Genomic DNA, 20,579 nt, shown 5'->3' on the forward strand with positions numbered 1-20,579 from the left:
GTTCAATCTATGTAAATTGCATTCTTCGTAATAAGCCAACTTATAGTAGAAAAGATTTCACAATCCAAGTGCAGACAAGTGAAAACTCATCGACCACTTGGAGACCGCCTGCTTACAGAAAACCAAAGACCTCGATATTAATCCGCAAAGGGTTGCTGGTATATGTTTTACTTCATGAATTTTTCTGTGACTGTATTTTTGTAGAGAATTGATAAATTATAGTGACTGGTCATCTTTCCAATAAAGTATATTATTGTTTGGTACGAGTAGAATATTTCTTTGGTACTACATTTTGACGCGCGATACGATATCATTACATGTGTTGTAAGGTCAACCTGTTGCCTTACGAAGCTCAGCATTTGTACACGGAAGGTCTGAGTACGTCTCCATTTGAAGTCATCTAATTTTAACACATCGACCCTAATACAATGGATAACCGGACAGCCACGAAGAAGAAAAGTTCAACAGTAGTAAGTAGTGGAGATACGCCGAAGAAATCAGGAAAGAAGAGGCGGAAATCGAAGCAAAAAATAAAATCAATAGATGGTCAAGCTCCGAAGAAAAGTTCGTCGAAATCATGCTCACCGGAAGAAAACCAGTCCGATAGTGCTAACGAGACAGGTATGTATGGTACACCTTTGCCAAGTTGACAGACTGTGCTTTGCCCCCTCTTCAGCTGAGAGTCGCGCTGTATATGGACCGCCGAGGTGTGAATTAGGCTGATTCGGTTGTCTAAAACAGCCAGACAACTGTTATTCGACCGTATCGACACCACGACCAGGAAGGATAGCATAAACTTTGTATTGTCGAGTTGTACGTACGACAGGTGGTTCGGCGTACACGGTAATATACAGACTTGCAAGTCCCGTAACAACATTCCAAAGTCGCATACCATTTCATAACCACGGAGCTAAAAGGGATATAACGCACAGAAACTCACATACCCGCCCCCACCGTAGGATAAATAGCATTGTTTTATTCGTATAGGTAAATTTACATTGTACACAATATCTTGACTAAATCTTCCCGCATTGCTGATGCTATTGAACTATTTAATGGGGAAACATTCAATTATGTCGTATATTTACCGGATTAACAAGGGGACTAACTGTAATGCGTGGTATTACTCAGTGCTGACAATTGACATAATCGTGTACATTTTACCCCAAAGTCCTATTGTTAAAACCAGGACGGTACAAATTGGGTTAAGATAAAGCCATTGTTTAATTAACCACCCAGCATGTTAGTCTTCCGCACTGTCATCAATACAATTAGGAATTGACATTTGCGATTGAGTAATTAGAAAGTGGCATTGTTTAATTCGTCATCCTATAGCTCTGAACACCCTTGACTACACTGTTGATCACACCTGTTAATTCTCAATTTACAGAGTCTAACACTTTCCTATAAATAACTGTTTGTATCTGTAGATTCATATTACATGCACCACAGTGTACCCGTTTGGACCATTTCAGGGAATACACAAATACACAGTGTTAATTATAAAATAAAGTGTAAATGTAGTGAATGACATCATAGTTAATACCGAGTGAAACTACAAAAAGGTGCTGTTATTTAAAAATTTTGAGATTAAAAGAGATGTTTCACTACCAATATAACAGACTATATGAATCAGTAGGTAAATAAATTCAGGTTAATATGCCATTAATGATGACACTGTCAACTGACATAACCACCCAAGATAAGGGCAGGTAATATTAGCGTAGACCCTCGAGGGTCTATGGTAATAGTTATAGCACATCAGTCTATAACATGATACAATATAATGTAATATGATGTAATATACATGTAGTATGATATAATATAGTGTAATAATATAATATTTATTATAATATAATATATAATCACATTTTAGCAGTGAATTTGGTTTCTCATAATGAAACTATGTTCATGCATATGGTCATAATATCTAATGGCTGATTCTTAGATGACAACGCTGATGGTCAAGCCATATAAAGGAAACAGAGGTAGGAAATTCAGTTTAGATGTTTGTGCTTTCCTACAAGGACTGCTAAGCACTTGTACACTGAGGCCAAATAATATGGTAATACAGTTCATGGTAATCAGGGCATTAGAACTGCTTAGATAAGATAAAGATACATCCTGGAACAGTAGTTACCATACCAGGCTCTTATCTGAGAATGGTGAGTTTCTGATTTAGTCCTGAGTAATGTAAGTAATCACTATTTGAGGACCGTGACTTTTAGACATAGGCATATGTTTTGTCCTTGAGCAAAGCACTTTGCTTGATGAAGTTCTTTGCTTTTGGAAATGGGATTGGGTACCTCATCCTATAAAATTGGGCTCTCACCTATTGGCTAATGGGTTGATTGAAAAAAAGAGAGCAACATGACATACATGTAATTGTGTATAACTTAATGCACATTACATCAATCAAGTAAACCTAATATTACATAAAGACTATTAAGCAATATTAAAAAGTCATAGATTACGTCAACTCTGAAAAAGCCTGGTATTCTCAAGCTCATAAATGAAACTATTTGGCTGAGTTGCAATGAAAAGAAAGCAACTGTCCTGTTTCATTATTTGTTTGCTTCAGTGATATACATGTATATTGCATGGGCATTCTGCTGGGTATGCTGCTATTAATCATTACCACATATAGGAACACCGTTTCTTTATCCTAAAGCGTGTTTCAAAGGCCAGGATTTATCTTATCGCTTGTGCCATTATTGCTGTAATCAGCATAATTATTGTTGACAGGTGATCCAATCAGGAAAAAAACAGAGATAAATCTGGTACTTAAAAACCATATGTGATGTTGAAAGACTTGGAAATCAATCATACTTAGCATAGAAAAACCACATTCTGAGGTTGCCACATATCTTTAATATGAAAAAAATTGCTGAATGTATATTTGTGTCCAAGTAAATGTAGTCTATGGTCATGTACCAGTGTGTAATGATCGTTACTGACATAAGAGCAAACTTACATGTATGAAAATCTTGGCATTTATTCAAGTATTTTAATCTTTGTCAAAATGACAAGGGGAAGAGGAAAGTTCAAGATATTGAACTAGTAAAGTGAGCAGCACATACACATGTCTGTTTAAACAAAAATGGTCAGATAATCCTCTCAACATATCTCAAATCAGATAACAAAAGCTATTAGGGATGGAAATAGTACAACATTAGCAAACAGCATGTAAGCATGAAACTGATAACACATCACATGCATCTATAGAGATTATAATATTGAACAATCTGATGATGTTTTTTGACTTGGGTCTTGTAAACAGGATATAACCTGCAAAGCAGTGCTTGTCCTGGAGTGATTTTCCGGAAGATCAAAATGCACATTCATGCCCACGGAATACAGTCAAACTTCAACACAGCCCCATTAATATATGTACTTCGACATCATCACTGACCTTGTGAGTGACGCATTATTGATTTAGAAATTTCCTGTGACATATTCTCTACATGAACACAGCCTGTCATAACTGTACTTGTTGTAATTCAAGAGTGATTCACATCCACATCCTCTTCATTGTTATACTTAAAACTAAGTAGAAGTATTTTGGCGCAAAGTGATACGCATGAGTGAAAAAGGTGTGTTTGTATATAAATCTTAGTATTTCCATGATCACTCTATGTAAAGAATATGGAATCTGGTACATCTAACACCAACGGGTTCAGGAGATATTTTCAAAAAGGCCCAACTTCAGTGAATGAACTTACAGTACATACCATTAAAAATGCCAGGATACAAAGATGATATCAATTTTATATGGTAACAGTACCACTATGATTCTGTTTGTGTGGCAAATTTGCCATTCACCTTTGCCGTCAGAATATCAACACACTTGTACATGTATGGCAAAACATGTAATACTTCGTATTAGCAAAACTTAACTACATGTACATGTAGACAAGTTGGTGTATCTCAATATGGTCCAAGGACTGACAAATACGCAATGGATTTTCTTATCCCTGAGTTTGAATCAATAATTAAGTCACTGCCCCATAAATACTGTAGTATATGTACAGTCAGAAAAATTGAATTAATCAAATCTTCCAATCGCGTAATGGTGTCATACAATTTATATGTGTGGCTTGTAACTAGTTGAATAGAAGCTGCTGACACACTGGGAATGCTGCCGGACCCCTTATACCCAGTGTTCCAAACAAACAAATTTCTAGAAATGAAACAGTCGTAAACTTTCCAGTCGATGCAGGGACAATGGTTGAAGTGTGGGGGATACAAAGAACATTAGCAAGAAGAGAGCTAGCTCCAGCCCAATACTAGGAAAACCAACACTGCTTGTTTTTTGTAATGGTAAAACTTCAGGACAAAATGGCCATACATGTACATGTACTACTTCCTTGGTACGCTGTAGAATCCTGTTATTGTAGTTTGGCCATTGAATTGTGCCGATGCAGGATACCTTAGGGAAACCTCATATCCATGTATGACCATTGGATTAAGCTGGCCATTTGTCAAGTTGAAATGGTGAAGGACATCACAGTCTTGAAGCACAATGGTCTTTATGAGATTGAGAGGGCTACCAATGCTATTACTCAAACAAATACTTAAAAATCTGTGAGGTCCCATTGAATGGTCAGCGCTCCCTATGGCTATAAATTGAGTGAATGGCTGTGAATATGAAGGTTTTGTAAGTGTTCCTCAAACTGATATTACACTTGTTCTTTGAGGGGCGGCGTACTTTTTGACTTTTCAGAATTACAAAGCATGAATTGTCAAAGATTTCTTTGGAGTCAGTCCCAAACAACTTACCAGTACAACGTACAGTGAAGTTTTCTATTAGTTCCAGAGACCAGCTCTGGAACTGTTAGTTTTTGCTCACTTTCCTTCTTCTTTCTCTTCTTCTTTCTTTTTCTTTTTCCTTTCTTTCTTTCTTTCTTTCTTTCTTTCCGGTTTTACTACCATAGAACATGCTATACACAAATTTTACCATAATTACCCAGAATGCATTGCGACACGCTTATGACGTCATCGCTCAGCTCGGACGGGTTTTACGGGCATTTCTTGTTTGTTTATTTATTTATTTTTTATTTGGCATTGCTCAACTATCATATTGCGTTCAGTTATTAATAATTCTAGCTTTCTTTCGCTTTGTTTTTTGTTGCTTTTTGATTTTATTTTTCTCTAAATACTCGCCGTACGTGGCGCTATACTGTTTCGCCCGAATGCTCATAGACAACATGGCGGCGTATCGATCGCCTCGCTCGCACACAGAGAGAAAAGTAGCCTTTCCCTAAGTTTACAAGCGCGGCTGGGCACATCGTGTACCTAGGCGAGGTGGATGTGCTCGAAAACGATGATCAATGCAAAATTTGGACTCAAAATCGGCTGTTTTGGCGGAGAAACTGCCCGCCGTATTTCTGAGGAGCCACCAGCGGTTTTTCCTATATCAGTCTGCGGGGCTGTGGTGGGAGGCCGTTTAACGCCGGTAACACACAGCCCTGCCATGCAGAGCTAGGCATTCATAGTGAACGTACTGTCTGTCATGCACCGGCATGCATTGGCTGCACGTAAAAGCAACTCAACTTTCCAAGATCAAATGGTCAGTATCTTGTGAAAACAGCGACATAGCAATGAAAATTGTTTTAGTCTGTGCTTTTAATCAAATGAAAATGCATGTGGCTCAATTTCAACGGCCTAGGTCCGATGTTTCCTCTCGTCTGATCATCGTCGTAAATGACACGCCTCTTTACGGCAACAACTCAGCGCTACCCGTCAAGCGATTGATTTTTGGGTAGGTCAGCGGAGCGAAAATTATTGCTCTGGCTCGCGAGAATGTCGTCTGATAAACATTTCCGTGCGTTGTCGCCCCCGTATGTATCTGTTGCGTTTTTACCGTACATGTAGGCATTTGTAATCTGTGTACTGTAATTTCCCGGACTGCCTTGCTTTTAGTTGTATTATGGTGTTTACTGCTATCAGCCCTGAATATTAAAATCCAAAGCACTCTTTCATTCTGCACCTATCTTTGTCACACATTCTCTTGTTTCTTCCGCTGCTCTGGTCTCTGGAACTTCGCTTTTGCTTGCAAATGCTTTCTAGTTTAAGTATAATTCTCTAATTAAGTCAGAAGGTACAGGTACACTCCATGTTTTTGTGTAGAGCACACATAAAATCAGGTGATGTTGCAAAACTGTTGAGTAATGTGTCACTGTGCACAATTTGCATACAGTTTAATCACACCAGTGCCTCTAATCTCAACTGGACCAGTACATGTATGGTTAACCATGGAATCCAGATTCCGTCGTTATCATGGATAAAATTTTATGTATGTAACATATTGTCATTGCCGTAGTGAGAGGAATTTATTAATTTTCAATCAATACCAGCTGACAGAATCAGTTCACCTTCATTCATTTCAATTTTATTTCTGTATGACACATATGTTACATGTAGTAAGACATAGCAGACTGCAGCTGATACAATATGTGTTTACCACTGAAACTGTAAATATTTATGTCATCACTACATTGTGAATGATCTCTCCTTTCCACAAGGCCGCAGGTCATAATTGATCAGTATACATAATTATAATAACCCTAGTATGATATTGGCCAGTGCATGCATTACACTGTTCAGCTGTAAAAATGGCTAAATCGTAATCCTTCAGTCACGTTTATACTTAACAGCACTCATTTGATACAGTACAGTAGCGATATCCAGTAACTCCTTTCAGTAATAAATTCTTTTATAACAATGTACAAATGAAATACATAAAATAAGCTTATAATATGTGCAGTAGTACATGTATTCACAAAATTTGGATGCGCCAAAAGTTTTGTTTTTTCACATCACAGCATGACATTTTGCATTTGGAGTGTTTTCTATACCCCTGTATTGCATAATGGCATTGATTTCATCAATCAATAATGGCATTGAAGTCATTATCTAAATAATGGCATTAATTTCATCAAACAAATTTACCTTGAAGAGCTCTTTCAGGGAAAATTTATCCTCAAATAGCCTTCAGTAGGTTCTACATCAACTCAGTGATAGAGGGAGCTGTTCGTCTTAGCGAGCACTTTTTAATGCAGTGAGCTTGACAGTAGAATGCTCCTAAAAGTTTGTCCGTATTGAATTTTCAACTCAATGAATGGAAAGCAGACAGTGTAAATGTTTATGGTCGTTTTTTCTACTACTTTTGTTGTGTCCTCATAATATAAAGCAGGAATGTCTAGTAAAAGAAGAGGCACTGATATTTAAATTGCAATGAAGCATGGTGAAGGCCTCAACAGAAATCAATCACTCAGACAGTTTACCAATAAATGTCGTGAAATTTGAACTTGAAGGAAAGGTATCGGCTTTGATTTTAGCACATTTGAAGTCAGTGAATCATACACTCAATGTCATTAGTGTGTTAACTGACATGTATCCCTCGTACAATTCTAATCTAATAACTATTTTTTTCTCTACATAGGTAAACATATAAATGCTGTTTCTAGAAAGCATAATATTAAAAATGTGTCTTTACTATGCACAGTGTACAGTTGATTTGTTCATATCAGCAAGAACGTGTCACACAGTAAATGTACATATGTCTGTATAGTTGTATACATGTACATTGTACACTAGAGACATGTAGAAACAGCATATTAATACTTTTCAATTGCTTGGTTGAATTTATGTCACAGACAACTGTGCAACTCACACATATTTCATTCAATTGGTGCAAATCTTTTTCTCAATTAGCATTTTCTTATCACATCACATCATACTTTGTGTTTGTACCTATTGCCTCGCCTGAAATCGTTATTGTTATATTGTATCTGTAGTTTGATGTTTAAAAGGTGAATTGAATAACTAAAGCACAACACAAAATATGATTTAATCATAAACAAGAACAAATTTATTGTGAATGTGAGGTTTGAAGATCAATTGAATAATAATTTCATGCATATGAAGTTGATATCTGTAAACGTAAGAATTATGTAGTTCTGTTAGTCTTATAACGCTGTTTTTGTGTCATATTATATTGAGTCACACAACAGATTAATCATGATGTCCAATTGTGTAACATCACCAGTACTGCAACTTGCATGTCCAGCTGATCAAGAAACAGGATTTAGAACAGTGTCTATTTAGAATGAAGAGTTGTGTAACTTTCGTGGAAGTCACACCTGTTGATTCAAGATGTTAACAGCGATTTTAGGTATTGTACTGCTGTATAATAACCTCATTAGTGCTGTGGTGATGTAATATGTCACAGTATTGTGCTATAGAATGTTCAGATAGGCTGTACAACCGTGGGCGACAAATACAGGTGGGACTGACGATTTAATTGGTCTCAACTCACTGTGTGCTGCGTCAGATCTGTTACATGTATTCATGGCAGTTTTAGTCCAGCATATTTTGTCTCCCGCATGAATTTCTATGCACCCTGAAAAATACTTAAAGTTAAGCATCCTCATTGACTGGCAGTATGTAATTTGATTTCCTTTGATGTAATTGTTATTTGGTAAATGTGCAACTGAGACAATACACTATTTTCCTCTAGGAAGAACTTTTTACAACTAATCCACAAAGTCTTCATAGGTGCAGTGCGCCCTCAAATATCTGATGCAAGAGGGTCATCTTCGGTTTCAAGGAGGTTTTTCAACACATTCAAAAGAAATTTCTTTCATTAATCAAGTTTATAATTCAGTGTGGATGAATTGCACTGTATGCTGCCATGCAGAACCTTGTAAACACAAGGTGTATGGTTATAAACTATGAGCATTACAATCTGTACTGGTAGTAGTATTGTATCTTTGATCACCTTCGAGAGCTTTGCTTCTGAAGTTAGTGTTAGGCCAAAGTAATTAAATTCTTTGTTTTGCGTCCACTCTAAATGGGAAAAGGTACGTGTCTAAGCGGCTGAAAAACACACACAAGAAAATTAACACAATGTAATTTGATTGCAGCAAATAAAAAATTGTACCAAAATTTTAGTTCAAAAAGCTAAGCGGTCATGTCCTAAAATTTCCTATTCAAATACACTGTGTGTATTTTTCATGGAAACCTTAAAAACCTACGCGGGTGGGGACGCAAAACAAAGAATTTAATTACTTTGGCCTTATTCTGATTGTGACTGATCGTAATAGAAACAAATCTTATTGGCACTGCCACCAGCAATTTTTTAGACATCAGTATTCCTCATGATTAGGCGTTTACAATTCTTTTTTATAATTGTTCTTTTGTTTAAGTATTTGATCTTTGTTCTGATTTACATATCATGCAATAATTTCAATGAATACAGCTATTTGTTCAATTGCTGAAAGTGTTGATGGGAAACTTAATTTTGTATAAATGTCCATATGAAATGGTATGCCAAAGTAGTGTGCTACACTTGTAGCTATATCGCCCCTGTACATGTGTATCATTGTATGTTATACATTTGTGTTTTTTCAAACATATACATGTACCAAATGTCCACAAGACAGATAACACAGAATGATTTCTGGCTAATGAAGTCAAAAGTCACACCATTATTTACCTGACTGCGGAACTTGAACAATTTGACATGCTCTGTGTGTTTGGTTTCTTTTATTCTGTGCATGACAGCTGACTCGCCTACGGTGTGGGTTTGTGTTTACATGTAAATCACACAACTGCCCTTTGATTCTTGAGAATTAACCTTCAAAAGAGAGGACAATGTCTCCAGGTCAAACAGTGAACAAACACAAAAAATAAGGTGTTAAAATACCAGTAGAGCAATATGCTACACAGATGAAAATAGCCCAAATAAATTGCCTTCTGTTAGATAGATTGGTCGGATCAGTGGAAATTTCGGATCAGTGGAAAGTTCTGTTCTCTAATTGACTCAAAGAGTGTCTTTGTAAAATGTCAGAAGGCTCACTGACATACCTGTAATTCTTGTGTGCTCAGTACTATACATGTACCCTATACTCTTCCATGCTTTTTTAATGCATCTTCAGTTCTTCTTTAGTCCATTTCAAAGCCATCTGTACATCTATGGGTCCAACCCTACCCCTGAATGTCAAACATGTAGCCTACAGGAGTACATACATCTGTACTTGCATTCACACTTCTACAAATCAAGAGCCACCTAAAACTGGATTCGTGAACTTGAACAAATTTTAGACTTTGAGTATGATAACCACCAAAAAATCTGTGGTTGAAATTCAGTGTTACTGTATAATATCTGACTTCACCAGAATTAAAGTTCTCATCATATACAATATTGTGCGAAATTATTAACCCATAGTAGTACATGTACCAATGAGATTTGTTTCTGTTATGATTACATTATCTTAGGCCATCAACTGGACAGAAATCTTCTACTAGCTTCTGACACATCGGGAAATTAATTATCTTTTGTACTATCAGAATTTTTTTTATTTAGTTTATTTTATGACACCGTTACATTTGTGGCGAGTTCTGTTAAAAGTCCTATTAAAACAAGCATAGTTGTAATTATTGATGATTTTTTTCACCATTTTTGCTTTGTATTTAGTAGTAAATCAGTTGCGCAGTGAAACACCCACTATTGAGCTTGTAAACACAGCATTGATACATGTGTGTGTAGAATGCACCATTATCTTTTACATTTTAATTCTTGTCCAGACCAGAATCACCAGTCAACGATGGCCAATGTAGTTTCCGCATGTACAGGCTGAGTGGACAATATGAATACTATGAATCTCAACATACTTTGGGGAGTAGAACCAGAATCTCTAGTTGACAATAAAAACAAAAAAAGTGAAATAAATTCATCAAAAGTTCCAGCTTGCTGCTGGCCCTTTAAATAACAATGTTTGGAAAACCTGCCACACCAAGATGAAGCTTTTCATCTCTTGAAATATTTACACCTACAAACTACACACTGTGCATCATACAGAAGAATAACAATGGATAATGCCTTGTGTGAATTCTTGAGAAGTGACCTTTCTTTGTGTTGATCAGAGAAAGCACTTGAAAAATTCATCATGAGTTGGACTCTTTGATAAATTATTTGTTGGTCAGCCATAGAAAGTATATCTGTTATTGATTGATTTATTAAATATACATGCAGATGTATGCGCAATGCTGTAAGTGTTTCTAGGGAGTAAAACATACAATTTTTTTTTCAACTTTGGAGTAGTTTGATTTGAAATTGGATTTTTTACATGTACAATTGTGATTATACTTGACAGCACAAACATTTTGAATATGATCTTTCGTATTGTCATTGTACCGTTGACTATTAATGATATGCCTTGTAAGAACATGTATATTGAGTACTCCAGTTTATTTCTCCCAATTGAACTGAAGCAGATGATCGCCAATGGCCACAACCAAACTTTGAAAACCTAAAGTATTGATATACTTTTGCATCAAAAGAACAGAATAATTTTTCATAAAGGAAATAAATTAGGAATTATATAACAGGGCCAAGCAACCCTCTCACTACGATGCTACGATCATGCCTTTTCCTCCATTACCTAGGATGGATGAAAAGAATACGAAACTTAGAGCTTGGTGGGTCTCAATGACAATAGTACATGCATGTGATCATGATGCCGGAAATATATTTTCTAAGATACTATAATGATGGTTTTTATAGTGGAGTATAATGTTTTAAAAGCCATGTTATCTTTGAATGTCTCTCTTTCAAAAGTTGTATTTTGTGTGAGCATTGACTCATTAAAATTGATCGCAGTCTGTCAGTACACTTTATGAATAAGATACATTACTTTAGGTTCCCATTTAAAGGCAAGCAATGGCCCAGTTCATTGGATATTTATATTGAAATAACTGCAATACAATACAGCTAATCCTATAAGGCTACAAAAGTCTCCATTGGCAACGTGTACTTTATCCATTGTCGCGGAGAAGGTTTTTGTCTTGCGTCAGGGACTGCTATCCTAAACGTACACACACGCACACACAGTCCACCTTTGTGAAGAGAACCTTAGCTGTGTAAAACGAGCCCCTCTTCAAATGGCTCACCCTAGTAACAAACTGAGTGCGGCTTGGTCATGGCAGGCTGTGATGGCTCTAAGCTTGGCGTTTTCGAGGCTTCAGCTATCAGGATTCCACTAGGAGCACCGCTCAGGACAGGACGATGTGAGCAATATTGATCTGTTTTAAAGCACTGTGAGGGTTCTTTTGTGTTTGAATGTGTTTCAGACACTTTGAATTTTATCTTGTCTGGCTCCGGTACTCTGTCAATCTCTGTTCATTGGAAGGACTTTAAAGTTATTTAAGACCTTAAATTTCTTTTTGCCCTTTCGCTGGGAAACGTTGTGCACATACATATTTGCTTTTCAACTTTGTTTGGCGTTGTCATCCAGGAATTGACAACTTTTGTAAAAGTCAAATTTGCTTGGCACGGTATTCAATGATACATTGGCAGATCGAGACACTCTACTTTAACATGTACAAATCAAAGGGGCGCGTATTGCTTGACTTTATATGCATACTGGTACTGCCCTGCATGTGTACATGTACCTATCAAATTCACACTTTGCAAACTTTTTGTTTTGCAGTGGATTTTTAAACAATTTGCCTTTCAGTGTAATCTCCTTTTTTCACCCATAAATTTCCAAAAAAATCATTACTATGATCAAATGTCCTTGATTCTTGAAAGATTTAAGCATAAGCTTAGGTACAGTATGTTAATTAATTATAACATTGCATGCACGCGGTACATTTTAATACAGTGAATTGGAGAGAGAACCCAGTCTTGATAATTACATTGTGATACTTAGTGGAAATGGTACTGATATCATTTCTAACTTGTTTCTCACAAAATGTTCTATCCATTGTCAAGAAAAGTGATTGTTATAGAGAATGTGTTCTTCCCTGTCAGAGAATTATGGATGAATAGAGAAAGTTTGGAATGAAGGAATGCAGTAATCTCCATAGCACAATGCTAATAGAATCTTTCTATACTACTGTATGAGCTCACTATGCATGTGTTCCAATGGACTGTGTTGAAGCACACAGTCCGTCCACCCACAGGGACTGTGGTTGAAGTGAGACGTGATCTGAGCAATCAGTGCATGGCTTTCAGCATTCAAGTTCTTAATGATTTTCAAGATCTGATTTGTATTCTGCTCTACATACCCTCAGTTACACTAGGATAATAGTCCCTCATGAACCAGATGAAGAAATTAGGTTGTGCACAGCATAAAAGCTGCTGTTTTCTCAGTCTATTGTACAAAGTAGAGATCACAGAAAAACTGCGCTTTCGTGTATAGTACTTGTACAGGCGAATGTCTTTACTATTTCGTTCGGCAAATACCAGTTGGCACTTTCAGCATATGGAACATTGTAATGGTTGTAAGGATTGAATATGTAAACTCTGTAGGCTTGTGTTGTATTGCTCACAATCATTATGATGTAAATTCTCATCTCAATGCGACCAAACAGCCTTGTGGTCGTACGTATCAAGCTTTAGTTTGATGTGTTTATCTTCTGGTTTATTGGCCATTCAAAAGAGCCTGACAAAAGCTCTCAGTTAAAGCTTGTCAACACGACTATAGGGGAGAAAATCTTTTTGGTATTCCAAATATATGTTCTGCTATACTGGACTTACTGAAATACTGTGATTTGATGATTTTTAGTTCGCTGAAAGTTTGTATGTTTTTGAAATCAATGTTGTCACCTAAATCATCTGAACTTGGCTCAATTAATACATCCATGATCATTTTCACATTTGTGTGGAACTCTTTGCTGAGAAATGTTTGAAAACAGTGATCCCATATTTGTTGCTTTTTTGGTATGTTATGTTGTATCAGAAAAAAACTTAGATAGCAAATTCTTAATATGATTATATTTCATAGTGCCTTGCCTCATTTGGAGGTTGATATTTTGCTATTTACATATTAAAAAAGCCATTTTATTCATTTTACAGGATGTTTGTCTAAATTCGCCCAGTTTTAGCCACTAGCATGCTGAATGTATCGCTGAAATGGATGGGGCGGCTGTGCTAAAAAAATAAAATTTGTACAGAATAAATCAGAGTTGTAGAAATAACCAGGAAATTATCCTTTTAAAATCTTGCTTTTGCAGTTCAAATCATTTTAGGTCTGATGCTACATCAAAACTCACCATAAGTATGTATAAGCAACAGAAAACAAGGCAGGGCTTGGTACAGGTATCGTGGAGAAACTCGATATTAAAGGCATTGTCATTGGATAACATGATCGTACTGAACCAACACTACAGAATAAACAGAACCTTCTTTTAGAAAAATGACTCAACACGATGTTTACCACTGTATATGTAGTTCAGATTTCTGTTTGTCAAACATACCTGAAATCAAATCAGCACAATGTGCAAAGTTTTTACTCGATCAGAAGTGTGGGTGTATCACAGCTCGCATGATATATTTCTTGAAATATGCGACTGGAATTTTAGAAGACATCCGAAGACCGCTAGAAAGTACATATACTGTACCAGTACACACTCACTCTATTCTTTGACTATATCAGTTATGTCTATCTGTTTATTTGAGTCCATCTGTTCATTTGATATAGAATTTGCATGCTACATGTATTTCTGTAGTGTTGTCTGATACTGACATACTATATGTAGTACTGCATATAAAAAAAGTAACTAATGTGTTAAAAAATATGATAATTTCTATATTATTGAGTGGTTAGCGAGACCCAAACCATTGACTTTCTTGCTTGAATCAGTACGGTTCTAATGCCATCTTGGAGAAGTGCAAACATAAAAGAAATTTTTCTACATGCATATACAATGTTGGTCCTGATTCAGATTGAAAACTATTAGACACGACCTTGTTCATTTTACATGTTATGTAAAACACTGACTCAAGGTTCACTTTTGTCATCTTTTCTTCTCTTTTGTAGCTGGCAAGAGATCAAAAGACCTAGCGCCGATAGTCTCTGGACATGGAATCACATTGGAATCGCGGGAAACGTATCGCACTTCATCACCGATCCCATTGGTAGTGGACGGCCGGAGCAGCAGTGGCAGCAGCGTGGAAAACAAAGGACCATCGTCAACAAGTGTGAATTCAACACAGAAATTGCAATCACGGTCACAGTCACAATCAAGGACAGAAAGCACCAGTAACAATAATGCCATAAACACCCTTAAAAGCTCTCCTTCCAACCACAGCATCATAGGGGACCTCAGCCAAATGAATCTGAAAACGGACGAGAGTCTCAGGTGGGACAATGTTCTGGAGGACGCAGCTGCAGAAAGGGAACGAATACGTGTGTATAAAATCAATCGGCGAAAGAGATATCTGGCAGCTGCCGTACAGGACAGGGGTGACTTGGGACATTTCACAGCCAATGACATTTATGATGATGACAGTTCTTCACCGAGGTAGAAAAATTTGTAAGATGACTTGATTTCGTAATCACATGCACATTTGTACATTACTCTTACAGTATAAGTCTGCTGGCATCACCTTGTTCTGTGGTACACAGGATAATGTGATATTTATGTAGATATGTATTCTTGTTACGCTGTGTGAGATACTGAAGACCCTTTCCAGATGGACACTGCTCCGTACGTGTATTCACGCAACTGATAGACATCAGTAATCTTCACTCAGGCTGGTAGGTGGATTAATAGCGTGGGCGAGCTTAATGATATCTTAATCCATCTGATTTGTTTTGGAAGTTTGGATGTCATATTGGTCTGCTAAACATACCATCTCAAATCTGTCAATACCAGGATATCGTACAGCAAATTTGCTCATACCAGTAGACTTTCAGAGTGATGGTCAGTGATACTGCATGCACATGTCCGCCATGGTTTGGCCCAAGCCCATCGTTATTATAAATGGCAGGTGTGGAATTGTATACAGGGAATCAGGGGTGAACAGGTTGTCACCATCCATCCATTGCCAGTTATTCTAATCTTAAAGTCAGACCCATAGACAGGAAAACGTTTACAAGCATGATGTAAAAACTAAAAACAATTTCTGTCCAAAAAGTAGCAAAATTGATGCTTGAATGCCAAGAAAATTTGCAAAAACAGATCTTGTGAGTGTATAAATATAAATGTTGTTAAATTCATACTCTGTAAGGAGTGTTAACCCTTTCAGGGCTAAAGTCCATTTTGCCACCTTTATAAATGTTAGCCAGACAATTTTTTTCAAATTTTTTCCAATATTTTGACCAAAAACATTAGCCAATGAAAAGTGATGTCCATTTGGTCCAAAATCGTCAAAAAAAATCACAAAAAACTTACAGAAATTTTAATTTTTTGCACTAAAATGTTGGCAGGTAATTTTACAGAACTCAAAGGGTTAATATTTATGATGTCAGACAACAAAAGAGTAGATATCAGAAGATGGCAAGGTTGCTATCCTTTGTTCAAGATGGGAATTTCTTACGACATAAAACCAATGTCAGATCCAAAAATTGAATAAAATTTTACCAAAACAGTGTCTGTGGTATCCACATAATCTATTTCCATGGCAGTATCCAGTTAAATCACAACAGATCATAGTGCAATGCTGTACTGACTTCCACCCATCAAACAATATAATCCCCCTTGAGGAATTCTCAGGATGGCAGGGTTTAAGCATGTCATAGAATATGTCACAGTACACATGATTGATCTGACCAAGTTCCTTGCCTTTGTTTTTCAATAGATGTTTAACATCTACGCAGTTTGAGTGTCACACATACACACAAAGGCTGTATCTTAGAGTAAATTGCATGGCAAGACGATGATAGCAGTGTGTATGTATATCTGAACTCAACTGTTTTCAAATGTCTAGACTAATATCAGCTCATGAATGACAATGATCAATGTGAAGTACCCCCTTACAATTGTGGTCTAGTATTCTGTGAATGGGACAGTGTATGGATCTGACAGTATTTCTATAAGAGGGTGGTGTAAAGTTACTCTTGCATGTTCAGGCATTCAGTGTAGACAGTAGATGATCATTGCACTTGTCATCTGGACTGCATACATCATAGCTATGAAGAAAACAACCTGCATATTGGCTCAGTATCTACCGTATACATAACACCTTATGCTGTGTTGACTTGTCAATATAGGGGACAGTTAGCAGAGAAACTTGCAAAATATCTGAAAAGTTTTTGCTTGGTCAGAATTGCCTAGTTTGGCATGCACTGTCATTGACTTGTCTCTCAGACCTGTACAGTATATTCAAATTTGATCTGTCTATAGACGATACATTTTGTATTTTATTCACATTACTAATGGTAAACGTTAAAGAACGTCAAGTCAAAAGTACCTAGAATGGCTGATCGCAAAATTCTTTCTTGTGCTCAGCTATTTCACAAAATTGCTTGCCAAGTTCAAAAGTCTTCCGGAAACCACTTTTTAGGTATGAGCCATTGAAACATGTCTCATTGTCAGTCAATTTACAGTGCTTTTGCTAATGGCAGTACTCAAGGTAGATTTCACAGGGCTTCCCTAGTCATGTTGTCTTGATCGCCTTATTTATATCAATTCAATTATACAGGGAGGACAACAGAAATGTTACTAGGGCTGTGAACTGTAGCAAAGTCACTGTGAAAATTGGACTTGATTTAAAAATCTTATGTGACCTCAGGAAATGTACATATCCTTTTTACTTGTATTTTTTCATAAAGTTCATGGAGCGTTGTCATTTTAATCTTTCAAAGGTGCACATTTTGCATTTTCATAGTATAGACATTAGATCATCCTAAACAGTGTATTTACAGCATTGAGTTCAATATGGTGTTTGGCTTTGATTTCAAGCTGTGCCATTGATAATTCGAAGAATGATGCAGAAAAGCCAAAGAGTTCAAACACTTAGACCTTGCATGCTGGTACTTTACAAAGGTACATGTAGTATACCCATAGACCCTCAAGAAATATGGTATGTACATGTACCTTAGCCATAGCCTGGGGTACATTACAACGAATAATGATCTTCATACGTGTGTCAGTCCAGTTTCATGTTCATGTAGCTATGACACTCAACATACATGCCCTTGTTGGATAGTAAAACTCTTTTTAGGACTTGGACCATGCCAAGATCAATTCTACAAGTTTTGTGAACAGGACAATACTAATGTAGCTGAACAACAGAGCATCGATACAAGAGTACCACATGATGAAGGTCAAGTGTTTGATCTTGTAGATCACCATAGCCTGTCGGCTCACCCACTGTGTGGTTCTGCAGACACCATCTCAGGTATACTGGCCTTTACATTACACTACTGTCACCATGCTTTAATTGCGAAAACAGCAAGGTGAAAGTGATGTGATTAATGACTGGTCCAAGTTTGGGCTGTCAGAATCTCTCAGAACACACAAAAAATTATCGTTTTACAAATGTCAGAATGCATAGTGTTCATTTTTTGCAAAAGAAGACATCAAAAAAACAAAACGTTTGGTCTGTCCCAGCTTTTTAATTGTCTCTTATAAAATATTGCCAAATTGTTAAACTTTAGTTGCCTTCTTACAAAACATTAAACATTGCCCAGCAATTTAATACTTCTTATTAGTGCCAAAATGAAGTAGATTGCATTATGTCAGTACATACATGTATATGGTAGACTTAGCAGTTGTCTTAAAAGACATTTTAATTTTAATAATTTAAAAATACCTTTAGAAGATTTGTTTGCTGTGCCATTTTATAGATCACAACATTGTGTAGTAAAATAGTAACATGCACCAGCCTGTATGCAATTTAGTCCTCACAGTAGTGGCAGCAGGCCAGTGGGCCACCGAATCTATGAACTCTCAGCCTGAGTAAAAACACGCTGATAGATTTTGCATCAGCAGTACTACCGTTTTCGATAAATCACGTCTTCACAGAAATTACAGCAGGCAATAGAAACAGACTGAACTCTGAAAGACTGGAAGCTCTTTCCCGTGCACTTACGTGTCCTATTTCAAAACCAACAGTAGAGAAGTACTGTCCTTAGCTCGCTTGGACGTTGTTGATCACCTGAGTTTCAATTTAATGGCAAATTGCTGTTTGCAACAAATGGGTTATAGGGAAGTTTACACCCTTGTTTCTTTATCTAAAGATCTAAATGTGCTCTTTCAAAAACATCAAAATATTGTTGTAGCTTGGTCTGAAAACATTTTAATGATGAAGAATATTGTGTATAGAGGATCAGTCTGATGAAATCGATGCTGTGTGATAGTTTGTGTAGATTTTCACATGTATTGTAGTGAATTGCCTGCAGTAGAACACATAGTGCCATTTTCTTGTCTTGAAACCATTGTCATGATACTTCACAGTCATTCCAATTTGCATATCAAAAGCTGCATAAACTTTCTGTTTGTTTGTATGTCGTGCATTTGGTATCAGACTGCACCCTTGACAATCATAATGCCAGACCATGACGACTGTACACACAGCACTTGGTCATGATACGTGTTGTAGATTTACTGTATGCGAAACACAATCATGCATTCCAGCACAGGTGGTTCTGGAAAGTTTGACATGAATAGTTCATTTAAGCTCTGTCGGTGTCGGTCTCTCCTGCACAACTGTAAGACTAACAACAGTCAAATCAAATGAACTGAACCAGCATTGCCTGTCTGAACAGCATTCGTCACTCATGGAGTAATATTGCAATTAAATCCTTAAATAACAATTGAAAAATGGGTGTTGTTTATGTTTTTAACTTTAACAGATTCCATTTAAAGAAAGCAGTTGATGGTCTCTGTAAGAGCTCATTGCGCTCAAGCAAAACACATTGTGAAAATGGAAAGACATCTATTTACTACTTAACTGTGTCAGTTTGGAAATTTAAATCTAAAAGAACACCTTTTTACTGGAATAAATTGGCACAAAAACCAGGGTAGGCTATCAAAAATAGCCAGCTTTCATATCATTTGACTTGTATTTCAATAGAATGATGAGTTGTACATAATTTGGAAATTTAATCATATTTTTTGGTACTAATGTAAGACAAGTGTCAATGAGAAGGTGGAATCACAGATAGTATTTGTGGTTGAATATTTACATTGCTTTAAAAGTTGACTTGAGAAATGGAATCTTTGAGTTTTATGTTAGTGAAAGGCATGGTTAGCACAATCACACAATTTAGCCATAGGCAGAATCAAGATTGCATTTTTGTAAATAGCGTTTTTTTAAAGCCGTCCTCTTTATCAGCTACTGATATTTTTTAACAATGTTTACATTGTAATACTGGTTTGTGTATGTGTAATTTATAAGCTGTGCATTTTTGTAAACAATTTTTGTTTTGCACACCTTTAAACAAGCTATTATCAAAAAATAGCTGAAATATTGACAACTCAGATTTTACTAACTTTCGAACTGTAAGGCAGCTTTCCTATTTCAGTCTTTGAAGTATTAAAATTACATTTTCTGAAATCACTGATGTGTGTCATAGCTCTTCACTGCCTGCAACACTGCTTGTATGTAATGTTCTTAGATGAGATATCCGTATAAACCCTTCTTACCAGGGAAATGTTTTATGCCCATTCTCTCCTCCCCTAAAAGTCCCCCAAATCAAATTAAAGGCCCGTGTCAGTCGTCAGCTGCTGTCTTGTTAGGAAATTTACTTACTGGATTGCCAATAGTAGACAAAAGGCTGTGGCACCTCCATAATCCTCATACAGACTTGTATAAAGTTGATCCCGGAGATCAAGTCCCCAAG

General features: G+C 36.6%; 1 protein-coding gene across 3 annotated transcripts; it reads left to right on the forward strand.

Moving 5' to 3' along the window:
* The first annotated feature begins 348 nt into the window (after positions 1-348).
* LOC139144816 (protein LIAT1-like) lies at positions 349-20,296 on the forward strand. Of its 3 annotated transcripts, none has more exons than XM_070715605.1 (2): positions 349-621; positions 14,829-20,296. In XM_070715605.1, exons 1-2 carry the CDS (start codon positions 429-431, stop codon positions 15,314-15,316), a joined length of 681 nt encoding a protein of 226 aa, XP_070571706.1. In that variant the 5' UTR covers positions 349-428; the 3' UTR covers positions 15,317-20,296. The 3 variants fall into 3 exon arrangements, with proteins under 3 accessions (XP_070571706.1, XP_070571708.1, XP_070571707.1); XM_070715607.1 differs by lacking the exon at positions 349-621 and adding an exon at positions 11,630-12,072; XM_070715606.1 differs by lacking the exon at positions 349-621 and adding an exon at positions 13,953-14,394.
* Positions 20,297-20,579: the final 283 nt, after the last annotated feature.

The sequence above is a fragment of the Ptychodera flava genome, chromosome 12, assembly GCF_041260155.1.
Source record: "Ptychodera flava strain L36383 chromosome 12, AS_Pfla_20210202, whole genome shotgun sequence".
In the NCBI taxonomy this organism is placed as follows: domain Eukaryota; kingdom Metazoa; phylum Hemichordata; class Enteropneusta; family Ptychoderidae; genus Ptychodera; species Ptychodera flava.

Bases quoted from the DNA above. Each gene is read 5' to 3' on its own strand.
- LOC139144816 (XM_070715605.1), top strand. From the start codon at position 429: ATGGATAACCGGACAGCCACGAAGAAGAAAAGTTCAACAGTAGTAAGT. The intron at 622-14,828 runs GTATGTATGGTA...TCTCTTTTGTAG, and splicing joins CGATAGTGCTAACGAGACAG to CTGGCAAGAGATCAAAAGAC.